Here is a 15,584-nt window from a genome sequence, read left to right on the forward strand (position 1 = left end):
TCCATAAAATGCATTGCTGTTCTGTTGTAAGTAATCTTAAAGATTCCTAAATGCATCTACTTTCGGAATGCCAAATAAAGTGCTTTTGCTTTCGCCTAGAAACACACAGCGTCTCCCTGACATGGCTGCTTCAACACTAACTGCGGTTACTGAAACCAAGCCTTCTTTCTTTGCGTGCACATTTGGGCCGCATTATGCAAATATTTCCACATAGTGAGGTAGATATGTGGGGGCGTGTAAGAAGAAAATGTTTCTTGAGCACCAAATTTAGCATATTAGAATGATTTCTGAAGGATCATGCGACACTGAAGACTGGAGTAATGGCTGCTGAACATTCAGCTTTGCCATCACAGGAATAAATTACATTTTAAATGGCATAAAAATATAAAATATGCATTTTAAATTGTAAATTTATATTAATATACATATTTTAATGTATAAAATATTATCATTTTTACTGTATTGTTAATCTTACCTACCACAAACCTTTGAACGATAGTGTATATAATCCTTGCAAATATCTTTTTGGACAATAATTAGATAAGGCTTTAAGTGAACACAACCATGTGGACAAACTTGTTTTTGTTTAGTGATTCTGTCCCTTAAAATATGATCTGAATCTAAACTGAGCCAGGTTACAAGCCTGAAGCATTTCTCACCTGGGCTCCACCTGTCAATAAAGGAGTTAACCATAAAAGGTGCTCCAATTGAGCATCTCTGGAGAGACCTAAAAATGGGTGTCCACCAACGTTTACCATCTAACCTGACAGAACTGGAGAGGATCTGCAAGGAGGGATGGCAGAGGATCCCCAAATCCAGGTGTGAAAAACTTGTTGCATCTTTCCCAAAAAGACTCATGGCTGTATTAGATCAAAAGGGTGCTTCTACTAAATACTGAGCAAAGGGTCTGAATACTTAGGACCATGTGATATTTCAGTTTTTCTTTTTTAATAAATCTGCAAAAATGACAACAATTCTGTGTTTTTCTGTCAATATGGGGTGCTGTGTGTACATTAATGAGGAAAAAAAATTACTTAAATGATTTTAGCAAATGGCTGCAATATAAAAAAAGAGTGAAAAATTTAAGGGGGTCTGAATACTTTCCGTACCCACTGTATATATATTACAATGCATTGCCATTTATGTCTGAACATTCTAGCCAAACCAAAACATGAGACGCTACAATTTAAAAAAGCGATGCCTGTAAACCTATATTCTTCTTTTCTTGCACAAGACCAGGTAGCGGTTTAGAGACCTTACACTGTTTTATTTGGCACTTGGTTCCTTGATGACACTGTCATGATGGCATTCTGTCTATGGAAGGTAAACAACATCAGAGACAAATTTGCATAATGTATCAATTTAGCCCACAGTTGAAGTATCAAGCATCCGCCCACGAAATAGACACAAACCATTTCTCACACACAAACACAAACACAAACGCTTCCAAAAAGCAGAGCCCCAGTGGAAGGGGAGGCAGTGTGCTCTTTTCACCCGCAGAGATAAACACCCGGCTCAGGTCCTCTGTGCTTGAGGAGGGAGCATTGGACCATTGACAGTCGCATTGTGTAGGAGAAAGAGAAAATACCTAGCTGTAATTAAATTTAGGCTCGGCACAGGAAATGCTGAGGGAGGTTGTCTGGACAACGCAACATGTGGGGCGTGAGGGTGGTCCTGGTGTAGCCCTGCCAACTAGTCACACCAACACTGCCACAACAAGTGCATGCATGTGTAACCGCATGGATTTACTCCACTGGTTCACAAGCCATAGTTTCTGAAACAAAAAGAACACTGCAAACGTGGTTTCTACATCAAAATCAGTGAAATTAGTTCACCGGACCCTGGTTGGACACATTTTTTGGAACCAATTGCATTAGATGTGTTCAATGTGGAGTGCAATGGAATGGAACAAAATGCCAATTGGAGTATTTTAAAATGGCGATTGAGGCAAAAATGTTATAGATTTTTCAAATTGGCTATTTTTGGTTATTGCCCAAAACGTGAAAATCATTAACACCAGTGATGCACTGAAATTTCAGCAACCAAAAATATTCTTCCAAAACAAAATGCAGCAAAACCTTTACGTTTTCTAAACTTTCTGTAATTTAGTTGATGTATAACACAGCATGTGGTGTACGCCATGCCTCATCTTCTTCGTTTTTGTCAATAAACGTTATATAAGCTAGATTGTTATTGTACTGTTTTATTTTTGTTGGCTTTTCATTAAAGGGATAGTTCACCCAAAAATAAAAATTCTGTCATTAATTACTCACCCTCATGTTGTTCCAAACCCGTAAGAACACAAATGAAGATATTTTTGATGGAATCCGAGAGCTCTCTGACCCTCCCATAGACAGCAAGGATCCTTACATGATCAAGGTCCAGAAACATATTAAGGATATCGGTAAAATAATCCATGTGACATCAGGTACAACCATAATTTTACGAAGCGACGAGAATACTTTTTGTGCACAAAAGAAAACAAAAATAACGACTTTGTTCAACAATTCGTCTCCTCCACGTCACGCTTGCGCCATTTTGGAGAGTATCCACTGAACGTAAACAACGTATGCTATTCTGTGTCAGCTGCGTCAAGCAGATACGTTGTTTACGTTCAGTGAATACTCTCCAAAATGGCGCCAGGGTGATGCGGAGGAGACAAATTGTTGAATAGAGTCATTATTTTTGTTTTCTTTGGAACAACATGAGGGTGAGTAATTAATGACAGAATTTACATTTTTGGGTGAACTAACCCTTTAAGAATAATAATGAATCCATTTTCAAGTATTCGTTTTAGTCTTAGAAAGTGAAAGATGTAAAGATGTCCAACAGGCATTTATTTTCTTGTAAAACGTGACATACCAGTTTTGTCGCAAGTTTATATACCGGTGTGAAAATTTCTTCACCATCACATCCCTATTTAGAGGTCCAAAATCAATTACGTTTTATTAGTGCTTCTGATTACACATTTTGATCTATTTCAGGCACAAATCACGTCAGCAGTGTGGATGCACTTCACCATGATCAATACTGATGCTAAACTATCAATAGGCCTATGTAAAATTTGTTCGGCTGAAAAATCAAAAAGGCGGCTAATTGCTGAAAAACTTAAATATGACTGGTTTAATTTATCACCTGAAACCCTGAACATAATAAATAGTTCAAATACCCAAATATAATTACCCAAACTTTATTTTCAGCTTCAGTTGTCAGCCTCATGAAAATTCTGTATTTTGTTAAAAAAAAAAAAAAATGTTTCGGTACATTATTATGTGTTGGCCTAAATTGTCATGATCCTACACACAAAACACATCATACTCATACCTAGCGTTGGGGAAAGTTACTTTTAAAAGTAATGCATTACAATATTGCGTTACTCCCTAAAAAAGTAACTAATTACGATACTTAGTTACTTTTTACGAAACGTAATGCGTTACATTACTTTTGCGTTACTTTCGCGTTACTTTTTAAATATGAGCAGGGCTTGATTGTTTTTAATATAAGAAGTTCTATTTATAGCAAATGTAAAAGCCTTTTTCACACCAAAAAGTTTAATGAATAAACCTCAGACTGAAGGAAAAGTACATTCACGTCTGTACAGTAGAACGGAGGAGAAGAAACACTCTTCAGCAACAAAAAAACAATGAAGCACAATTGTTAGTTTATCTAAAGTCATTTTTGCTTATTAGTATGGTTGAACTGGATCATCAAAGGTCAGCAGCAAAGACATTGGTTAATAAAATGGGATTAGATACATTTGTGTTATTTAACATATTTAATTATTGCAAGTTTGCGTCATATTCTGAGTTTGCATTTCTCTGTTGTAATTAATTTTGATGAATACTAAATCAGTTTTTTGTGAGTGGGATGAATTAATGCACATTCACATTTAGTCTAGAACTACAGTAACATGTTCACACAGTGCACACAACTCCTCTGCACTTCCGATTTCTCCCAATATTGGGACGGGAGACTTGTCAGTCAATAAATGGGAAAACAAAGTAACTGGCGTTACTTTTTTGAAAAAGTAACTCAGATATTTTCTTGTAAATTAAAAAAGTAATGCATTACTTTACTAGTTACCTGAAAAAGGTAATCTGATTACGTAACTCGCGTTACTTGTAATGCGTTAACCCCAACACTGTTCATACCAATATTATAAACATGCCAAAATAGGGCATTCATTGCATGATTTGTTACAATGGCATTTTAATTGGTACCTTGCAGTCCAAAAGCGTCTATCTGTGATAAAAGTCAACTAAATTAAAAACTCAAGGCATCAAAATGACTAAAATGCATATATCTTATATCATATATCTCAATATCTTTACTCTAGGGCGATATAAAGCAAGTTTAGTATCAACCTAAAGTTTCCATAACCACCTACTCCTCTAGCATCCCTAACTCTCAATGTAACTGCTGTATGATCTCATAAACACGCAAAAGGACTCTGGGCAGAAATGACGAGTCAAATGGTATCGTCTCTCATTAGCTTGAGGCAGAATTATGATTAATTCAGCACCTGTCAGAGGCTGAATGAGTTACGGCTACTGAAAGACGATGCATTATTTACAAAGGCCAGTAATAAAACAAAGTGTCTGGTAAGAGATCTAAGCGATGCTGGACTTTCATCCAAAAACCATATCTTTTATATTAAATGGCCAATTTTGTTTTAATGCACTGCACAGCCACACTGTAAGAACAAAATCTGTGGAAAAACAGAAAAGATACTTAAAGATACCTAAAACAACACCATGCAATGTGTCATTTAAAATACGGGTAAAACACCTCAAAACACAAAATTCCTTCATATTAACAGTACATTGTGCCCTATTTTTACAGGCTTTTCTTAAAGTGCAGGGCTTTGGTGGTAATTCTGGCACAGGTTTTGGGGAATGAGAAGAACGGCGTACCCTGGCAGGGTCTGCAACCTGTGAGATTGCATCTTAATAACAGAAATGTTCCATCTTTTTGAACCTTTCCAGACACCTGTGCAAAGATTTACCCTCCACCTTAACAATAAACCCAGGGCCACAAAATTAAATTCATTCACCTCGTTCAACGATGTGTGCAGCAAAGCAACAATCCTCACCAGCAGAGCCGGGATAAGCCAGACGGCCACTGCACACGCATTTAATTCCACTTTCTTTATTAAGGGAACCCATGCAATCATGTGTCCTAAAAAGCACTAAAAAGTTCAAAAATGATCAGAGAAAACCATTTTCCATCTACGTTCTTAGAAGAAACCAAAAATCAGAGGACAATTTATAGTGACGAGAAACGGACAGGAGCATAAAACATAAAAACGCAAGAACACAGATTGGCAGCTTTTTAATGCACTACCCTAGTGAGTCTTAAACTTGTACATTATGCCTCTAAATACAACTCCGAATGCTATGATATTTATTAGTTGGGATCTGAACATCACTTTAAACTTCTTCCTTGTTTTGGGCCATTAAGAAACTTTTTATGATGAATAGCACAGGTGCCAACAGGACTCGAAACCGCCTAAAGTGTTAGAAGGCGTGAGTAATATACGATCAGTCTGAAAGCTAAATAATAAATGCGGACACCTGATCTTACTGCTTACTCTCAGTTTCTGCGCAGGTGTCTTAAAAACAATGTGAGTACATTAATGAATCGCACTTAGCCTTTTTGTGATAGTATAGGCTTTAAACTTGTGTTTCCGTGAGATATGGGCTATTTTGCCAAGACACGACAGGCACTGCCATAGCCCATGGAGTCAGGACATAAAAAGGAAGGAAGGTTTTTTTTTTTTTTTTTTATACCTGTCAGGAACAGGTGAACTGGGAAACAGATGTTATGTCACATGCAACATCATACAGTCTTTCTGAAGCAGTGACTGGGCGACTGAGATCCTTGAGAGATTTTGTTTAAAATTAATTTTAAAATGAATGCTGAAGAAGCAAAATTTACAGAAATTTACAGAAGGTCTCTATAAACACTTCACCAACCTTTGGTTATTCACAAACTTTCAAAAATGACAATTCTGTCATCATTTACTCACCCTATGCTATGGAAATTAATGGGACCAATATTCTTCAAAATATCTTCTTTTACATTCCACAGAAGAAAGCAAGTCCTACGGGTCTGGAATGACATAAAGGGTGAGTAAATGTTGACAGAATTTTCACTTACGGGTGGACTATCCCTTCAATATTCTGAATTGGTTTTAATTTTTTTTCTTTTTTTTCCAGATTCATTTTAATTTTAGTGAAAGAAAGTTTGTTGTGCCTTTTTATTATTATTTTCTTTTTTAACTATGTCTACATTGTTTCATAATTGTTTTTCTTCAGTTTTAGGTATTTTAATATATCAAGTTAAATTAGAGGAAAAATTTGAAATGTTTTCTTGGCAACCAGCTAAAATGAACATTTTTTTATGGTAGAAAAAAATCAGGAACATTTTGATAGTGACACCTAGGCCTGGGCGATAAAACGGTAGCGATATTTATCGATGGTACACCTTCGATAACGATATAAAAAAACGTTCGATATGGGGCACGATATAGGCACGTACTATGAGTGAAGCAGACAGCACACACAAACACTTAGTCAAATTTAAAATAAACTTTTGCTTTTGAATGTCAGGAGCGCACAAGGGAGCATCATCAGTGGTGCACGAGATGCGGTGATAATGATGTAATGACGTTGTTGCATTTGAATGTTTTGTTAGTCTAGCCCACGAGACGTGCCACTGCTCATTCAAAATATTAAAAGAGAAATATAGAAGCTCAATGTGGAGAAGATCTTGATTAGGTGAAAACTGAAACCAAGTCATTCACACAGATGCATACTCAGCGCATTTTTTAGACGGACAAATATGACTGCTGCACTCGCGTCTCACACAAGAGATGTAGCCATGCAAAGTTAAAACGATTTAAACTTTTAGAAAACACGTCACGAATTTGTGGAGGTTTATTCCTTTTCACTGCATCTCTTATGTTTTTAAATGCAATCTGTGTGATGGGCGATTCGGCACTTTGCAATGTATAAATACATGGTGCATGATACATGATTTGTTGATAATTGTTAATGCAATTTTTACGAAATTATATTTGATTTACATGAGTTCATTTAGACGTAATGCACGTTTTTTAATAGTTATTTCCTTGCGTTGACAATTTAAATGTGCTGCATTATTTTGCTCATTGCACCCTCCTGTGGCCTCGGGAGACAAGACAAAAGTTTCCTTGAGACCTATATCTTAATCTGCATACAAAACATTAGAAATTAGATATGTTTATTTTTTATTGTGCGTTTGACTGTTAAAACAAAAAATATTTGTTTTTTGTCTCAATAAATTGGGTTAATTTAAAAATACAGTGGTTAAATTTAAACATTTCTTTCGATTGCTCTTCGTTTTAAAAACGGTTATAAAATATGTCAATAATTATCAATACCGAACGATATGAAACATTATATCGTTGATACATTTTTAGCTATATCGCCCAGCCCTAGTGACACCACATCCATCAGAAGAGAGCCCAATTTAAGCCCATTCAAAATATTCAAGACCTGAATCTAGAGCTAGAGCATTTGCAAGAGGTCCCCTGATTGCTCAACAGAGTTTGGTTAAGGTCGATGTGTGTGCGGTTAGAAAAAAAGGATCAGACTCAGCCCCGGGGTCCTGTCTATTCAGCCTGAACTGAAGAAGTCTTGCCTGAAAAAGAAAACGATGAACTTGTTTTACCTGCTCTGTAAGTATTTACTGTGCTTAAGGGACAGGAAACTCTCCTTATATCTAGGCTGTCATTAAGAAATCCATCTTCACATTCAGAAAATATCAACACTCACATCCACGTATTTCATGACTTCTTTGGCATACAATGCAGATATTTAAAAGGATAGATCATCCAAACATGAAAATTATTTACTCATCCATGTTTCCCTAAAACGATATGACTTTCCTTAATGTTGTGGAATATAAAAGAAGATATTATTAGAAATACTTCAGCGTTTTTTGTCCATACAATAAAAGTCAATGTTGGTCACGAATAATGTTGTCTGGTCAAAATATCTTCTTTTGTGTTTCCACAGAAGAACAAAAGTCATAGGTTAGGAACAACATGAGCAAATGATGACAGAATTTTTATTTTTTGGTGAACTATCCCTTTAAGCCATCACATTTCTTTTAAAGGCTTATTTTCCCAAAGCATACATTTACTTTAAAAGAAATGTCAAACAGCAGACTATTAAACGCTTAAAAAAAGCTCAGCATGAGAACAGTATGCTTGCTGTATCGGCAAAGAATACTATTCCAAACACCTTACACTCATAGCCTTTCAGTGAACCATTTGTTCTGAGTCGTCTGAGCAACACTTATCTCTAGACTTCTATTACAGAAATACCAATCATTTTCCAAGATATACAAACTTACTTTCTCAATATATATTCACAATGGGAACTGAGGGAATGCTACAAATTTGAGGTGAAACCAGAGTTCACAGCTTCAAGTGAGGCATGTGCCCCCCTCCAGTGTGACAAATGAACTGTGGCTCGACGATTACGACAGGATTTCTCTAAAGTTCACTGACAGATGCTGTCATAACTCGGACATCAAAGCAAAATGCCAAATGCGATCCTACATATGCAAAACTGGACCATAAATCCTTTGCTGTTCAGCAGAAAAGCAATATATTTGTCTACCACAAATGCTTTTTTATAAGGGATATGAACATAAATAAACAAACCGAGTTGGTAGCTAATTACATTCTTTAACCATTAACTACATTTATTAGCCACATGCCCATTTTACAATTTTGCGAAACGTGGTTGTATGTATCAGTCCTTTGCAATCCGAGTAAGCCCATCTCATCTTTTAAGTCGCCAGAGACCAGATTTGCGAGGATAAGGCCTGCGCTGGGAACTTTGTCTTAGTGGTGGAAAAAGACAGCTCACTAGATATGATCTAAATAACTCACTAACCAGCACAGAGAGAAAGGGTTGACAGTTTTCCCTATGTTTGCAAAGCGGCATGAACTAGATGAAACTTTCTACCACTCCAATTGACTGTCTTGTACATCTTCGTATCTTCTTGTACGCGAGTTGAATCACAGCCTCTCTGAACACGCAATGCTTCCTATATGTTTCAAAAGAGATCAAAGTGTACCATTCCTAAAAAAAATCACATCTCTGTGCCTATTGCTTTACAGACTAACTGTAAAAATCAGTTTGCAATGCAGTAAGCAAGCTGAACCAACGACTCTGCATGCACAATGCACAGTGCATGTGATTCCAGTCTAGAGCCTGGAAGCCATTGCTTTCTTCCCCCTTTAATAATGCACTGTAATTCAACTTCCACCGTGCATGCATTATTGACCACTGATAATGAGAAATGCATGACAGAGGTAGAGACATTCACCTTATCCCAAACAAGTCCTTATAGACTAGCACAACCCCTATCCTGCAAACAACACTTCCGTTACGCCCATCGCAAACTAGTCTGATTCATTTAAACGAATCGGTTCTTTTGGATAGTTAGTTCAAATGAACCGATTCACCAACTCGTTTGAGTAATCACTGAAAAGTGCGCCCGTGCGCATTTTACCCGCTCTTTTTGTATAGTGAAATGCATAGTTAGCCACAAAACGTAGTTGTTTATTAATTAAGTAATGATTAAGTTATGAAGTTTGCGTCAAATGTTCCAGCTCACAGCAGAGTTATCCAAACGCTTTCCAACTGGCTCAAGTGAATCATTCAAAAGAGCCGCTTTGAATGAACAACTCGGCGGAGCCTGTGACTGCAAGGCACAATAATTGCGCATCGTTACTACACATTTTTATAAAGTTGAACCTCCGTCAGCATAAATACTCGTCTTATTTAAAGATAATTAAGTAATTCTGCGACAACACCAATGCAAACAAACATCTCCGTCTTGCGTTTCTCTCCATCTTGCCCAGTCATTGTTGTTATAGGGGGGAATTGAGGATAGTACAACACTGATTCTGTACGAATTTAAACGATATGACAGTTTAGTTTGCACGCTGTAATTAAGTAATTCTGCGACAACACCAATGCAAACAAACATCTCCGTCTTGCGTTTCTCTCCATCTTGCCCAGTCATTGTTGTTATAGGGGGGACTTGAGGATAGTACAACACTGATTCTGTACGAATTTAAACGATATGACAGTTTAGTTTGCACGCTGTTGTCTCGTATAAGAAGCTCAGACTGTAATGTTATTGTAACATGACAGCTGGGGTCTTTGCATATAACGTTAATGATACAAAAACATGGTAAGTGACACTCAAATGAATTCGAAATGCTTTTAAAGCATATAAAATGATTCTGTAATTCAACACGAATAGTTTATTCTGTGCACAGCCTATGATGAAGGGGCTTTCTCAAGCTCCTGTCAAAGAGGACAAACTCGCCCAGTCAGTTTCTGCTTTGCTTTACCCGTTTCCTCATTCGTACGTGCACTAAATATGATTTATTCAAGCCAGGAGCGCATAATTATCGCTATTTCATGCTAAAAGGAACAGATCGAGGCGTTTTTTTCAGGTAGAATGAGAATAACTTCCGCAATGCTGCTGGATTCATGCAGCTGATCTGAAGCTGCTCCGTTTCATTAACGTTACCGGTAGGATTAAAGCCACACATGCAGATCTTAAACATCTAAAACACCGCGATCAACGCATCGAAATCATACTGACCTAGTGCCACCTCACAGGCTTTGCGCAGCTGCGAGTGGTGAGCCTTTTTCACCTCCTTGTCGGCCAAGATCTTTTCCAAAGCTCTGGTTAAAAACATGTTTTTCGTCTTTTTGCCTTCATACATGACGCGCTGCGACGGGGCGAGGAGAACCTGTCCCAATGGAGGCTGGATCCGTGATCTTTAGATATTCCCGTATGATTGAGCTTTTCTCCGGCGGATGGTGCCCTCAATAGAGAAACATAAATAAAGCCAGAAGGTGGGGTAAATCCCTCAGTTTTCCATCAGCGACCTGCTGCCTGCGCCATGTTGGAAGGAAATGACGTCACGCACGTAAAAACGGCCGCAGCGAGGCAGAGAGAGAAGTGAGAGAGAAGTATAAACAATAGTGATCAATAGAAGGAGGTTATACATAAACAGATTACAAATTAAATAATGATAAATTAATAAATACATAAAAGAGAAAAAAAAATCTGATCTGTGAATTAAGAACTGCGGTTGTCAGAAAGACAAGTAAACTCACTTCCTTGTGGTAATTGTGGTTATAGATATATAACCACATAGATGTCTTCGGTTATGTTGTCCATAGGTTATATAGTGTTTGCAAGTTATGTTTTGGAGAGAAAAAAAAGAAATAAGAAAAAGAAAGGAAAGGAAAGAAAAAAACTTTAGGCTATGTAACCACATTTACTCGTAATTAAAAAAAACTATATTCTAAAAACACGAGGGGATTGAATCATTCTTTTAAGCTGTTTTAAGATAGCTTAAAAGTTGTATTAATAAGGATGCTATTTAGTAATTGCATGTGGACCAGATGAGTTTGTTGCAGCTATGATTCAGCTATTAGAAAGTCATTAGGAAATATAATAATATAGTATACATATAATTTGCATTTATGAAAAATACTCAAATGTCTACTAAAATGAATTTCTTACTGAAAACAGTTCTTGCATATTTTAATAACATTTAATGTACTGATGTCCAGTGTGTTTTCCTGCTGATCATTTATTGCCATTTTCGGTTTCCATTGAGTATCTGTACTAGTAATTTTGAGTTATATACACACACACACACGCGCGCACACACACATTTGTTTCTGTGAATAGTGGGGACTTTCTATAGACTTTATACTGTCCAAACGATATTTTCTATCCCCTAACCAGCCCTAACCTACCCCTTACAGAAACCCTGTTTGCATTGTTACACTTTCAGATAAACATCATTTACTATTTTTAATAATTTTTTTCCCTTTCAGGGGACCGCAGACCAGTCCCCACAATGTAAAAAATTTCAGGTTTTACTATCCTACTATCCACAGACACACACACACACACACACACATATATATATATATATATATATGCAGCCGTGGCCAAAAGTTTTGAGAATGACACAAATATTAATTTTCACAAAGTCTGCTGCCTCAGTTTTTATGATGGCAATTTGCATATACTCCAGAATGTTATGAAGAGTAATCAGATGAATTGCAATTAATTGCAAAGTCCCTCTTCAGCATTAAAATTAACTTAATCCCAAAAACATTTCCTCTCCATTTCAACCTAGTCACAAAAAGACTAGCTGACATCATGTCAGTGATTCTCTCGTTAACACAGGTGAGAGTGTTGACAAAGCTAGAGATCACTCTGTCATGCTGATTGAGTTAGAATAACAGACTGGAAGCTTTAAAAGGAGGGTGGTGCTTGAAATCATTGTGCTTCCTCTGTTAACTTACCTGCAAAGAAACGTGCAGTTATCATTGCTTTGAACAAAAATGGATTCACAGGCCAGGATAATGCTGCTAGTAAGATTGCACCTAAATCAACCATTTATCGGATCATCATGAACTTCAAGGAGAGAGGTTCAATTGCTGTGAAGAAGGCTTCAGGGCACCCAAGAAAGTCCAGCAAGCGACAGGACCGTCTACTAAAGTTGATTCAGCTGCAGGATCAGGGCACCAGCAGTGCAGAGCTTGCTCAGGAATGGCAGCAGGCAGGTGTGAGTGCATCTGCACGCACAGTGAAGCCAAGACTTTTGGAGGATGGCCTGGTGTCAAGAAGGGCAGCAAAGAACCCACTTCTCTCCAGGAAAAACATCAGGGACAGACTGATATTCTCCAAAAGGTTCAGGGATTGGACTGCTGAGGACTGTGGTAAAGTAATTTTCTCTGATGATTCCCCTTTCTGATTGTTTTGGGCATCCAGAATAAAGCTTGTCCGGAGAAGAAAAGGTGAGCGCTTCCATCAGTCCTGTGTCATGCCAACAGTAAAGCATCCTGAGACCATTCATGTGTGGGGTTGCTTCTCAGCCAAGGGAATGGACTCAATCACAATTTTGCCTAAGAACACAGCCATGAATAAAGAATGGTACAAAAACATCCTCCGAGAGCAACTTCTCACAACCATCCAAGAACAGTTTAGTGATGAACAATGCCTTTTCCAGCATGCTGGAGCACCTTGCCATAAGGCAAAAGTGATAACTAAGTGGCTCGGGGAACAAAACATTTAAATTTTGGGTCCATGGTCAGGAAACTCTCCAGATCTTGTGGTCAATCCTCAAGAGGTGGGTGGACAAACAAAAACCCACAAATTCTGACAAACTCCAAGCATTGATTATACAAGAATGGGCTGCCATCAGTCAGGATGTGTCCCAGAAGTTGATTGACAGCATGCCAGGACGAATTGCAGAGGTCTTGAAAAAGAAAGGTCAACACTGCAAATACTGAGTCTTTGCATAAACTTATTGTAATTGTCAATAAAAGCCTTTGACACTTATTAAATTCTTGTAATTATACTTCAGTATACCATAGTAACATCTGACAAAAAGATCTAAAAACACTGTAGCAGCAGACTTTGTGAAAATTAATATTTGTGTCATTCTCAAAACTTTTGGCCACAGCTGTATATATTATTCATACTAAAGAATTTTACCGTAAAAAATACGGTAGCAACATTTTAGGGTTTATGGATTTAACTTAAATTTACAATTAAAAACCATATTTTATTAAATTATATAATTAATATACCAACCTACTGAAGTTCTGAAATCTGTTTCGTATCTTTGTAATACACTGATAACCATCAAAATCAGGTGGTGATGAGAAAGTCACATGATGAACCAAAGCTCAGCAGAAGCAGCTTTTCCACAAGCTGAGAAGACCAATACTAAAATATATACAGTCATGGCCAAATGTTTTGGCAGTGACATAAATTTTGTGTTTTGCAAAGTTTGCTGCTACAGTATTTGTAGATTATTTTTCCACATGTTTCTATGTTATACTGAAAAACAATGATAAGCATATCATAAGTTTTAAAGGCTTTTATTGGCAAAAATATATAATGAGTCAATATTTACAGTGTTGACCCTTGTTCTTCATAACCTCTGCAATTCGCTCTGGCATACTGGATATTTGTCACGGTGTGCCTACGGTGAGGAGCGAGGAACGAGGAGAACGCAGGAGAATCATAATCAACTGTCTTTATTGACATCTAGGAAAATCACACGTAGGACACGGGATCGACGTTCAAGATAGCACGCTAGACATAGTAACACACAGGGCTTAAATCATGGGACTAATTAAGGAATAGACGAGACACACCTGGAACTAAAGAACATGATGACATGAGGGAAAACATAGCTGGAAACAAATGATGAACTAATCAGGGAACATAATGGGAACAGGAAACAGGAAGAACCAAATAAGGGCATAAGGAAACACAGGACATGGAGTACATGGAACCAAGACAAACACAAAACAGGTCCATAACCCTGACATTTACTCCCCCCTCCCGGAAAGGTGCGTCCATGTGCCCCACAACATCCAATGGACCCATGGCGGATCAGGCAGTTCGGAGTGCCATGGCAGATCAGGCAGACTAGGAAGCCATGGCGTAGCAGGCAGACTAGGAAGCCATGACGGAGCAGGCAGACTAGGAAGCCATGAAGGAGCAGGCAGACTAGGAAGCCATGGTGGAGCAGGCAGACCAGGAAGCCATGGTGGAACAAAGAGCTCGGGGAACCTGGCCTCGGCATTCAGCCCGGCCTTCACGGACGGACCCCTACTACACCCCCCCCCCAAGCCCTCCCTGGGCTTGACTTGGGGACTGGAGCCCTCCTTGGACTGGACGTGGGAACTGGAGCCCTCCTTGGGCTGGACATGGGGACTGGAGCCCTTTCTGTGCTAGAATCGGGGATAAGAGCCCTCTCTGGGCTAAAATCAGGGATAAGAGCCCTCTCTGGGCTAGACTCGGGGATATGAGCCCTCTCTGGGCTAAAATCGGGGACTGGAGCCCTCTCTGGGCTAAACTCGTGGACTGGAGCCCTCTCTGGTCTAAACTCGGGGACTGGAGCCCTCTCTGGTCTAAACTCGGGGACTGGAGCCGACACTGGAGCGAGCTCTGGGGTTGGAGCTGACACTGGAGCGAGCTCTGGGGTTGGAGCCGACACTGGAGCGAGCTCTGGGTCTAGAGCCGACACTGGAGCGAGCTCTGGGGCTAGGATATAAGAGCCCTCTCTGGGCTAAAATCAGGGATAAGAGCCCTCTCTGGGCTAGACTCGGGGATATGAGCCCTCTCTGGGCTAAAATCGGGGACTGGAGCCCTCTCTGGGCTGTGGGCTTGACTGAGGAGCGGCCGGTGGGCTTGACTGAAGAACGGCCAGCGGGCTTGCGTGAGGAACGGCCTGGCAGACTTGATGGCGGACTGGTTCTGGCTCGGGGCCGTACATGCTCGACGAAGGGGAGATTGCTAGGGCAATGAATCGGGCTGCAATTTCCATGATCGCGGGGGAGAAAAAACAAGAAAACAAAATGGGGAGAAGGGGCGTCGCTTACTGTTGTGGTGCTGTCTTCTGTCACGGTGTGCCTACGGTGAGGAATGAGGAACGAGGAGAACGCAGGAGAATCATAATCAAC

General features: G+C 39.0%; 1 protein-coding gene across 5 annotated transcripts in view; it reads right to left on the reverse strand.

The window, feature by feature from the left end:
* Nucleotides 1-11,010, reverse strand: part of LOC107595140 (brefeldin A-inhibited guanine nucleotide-exchange protein 1-like) — a 96,104-nt gene extending 85,094 nt beyond the window's left edge. For all 5 annotated transcript variants that reach the window (XM_016285462.1, XM_016285461.1, XM_016285458.1 and 2 more), the window contains exon 1: nucleotides 10,678-11,010. In XM_016285462.1, coding sequence (XP_016140948.1) covers nucleotides 10,678-10,801 — 124 coding nt within the window. In that variant the 5' untranslated portion in view covers nucleotides 10,802-11,010. The remainder of the gene's footprint in view (nucleotides 1-10,677) is intronic.
* Nucleotides 11,011-15,584: the final 4,574 nt, after the last annotated feature.

Source organism: Sinocyclocheilus grahami, unplaced genomic scaffold, assembly GCF_001515645.1.
Source record: "Sinocyclocheilus grahami isolate Dianchi unplaced genomic scaffold, SAMN03320097.WGS_v1.1 scaffold197.1, whole genome shotgun sequence".
NCBI lineage: Eukaryota > Metazoa > Chordata > Actinopteri > Cypriniformes > Cyprinidae > Sinocyclocheilus > Sinocyclocheilus grahami.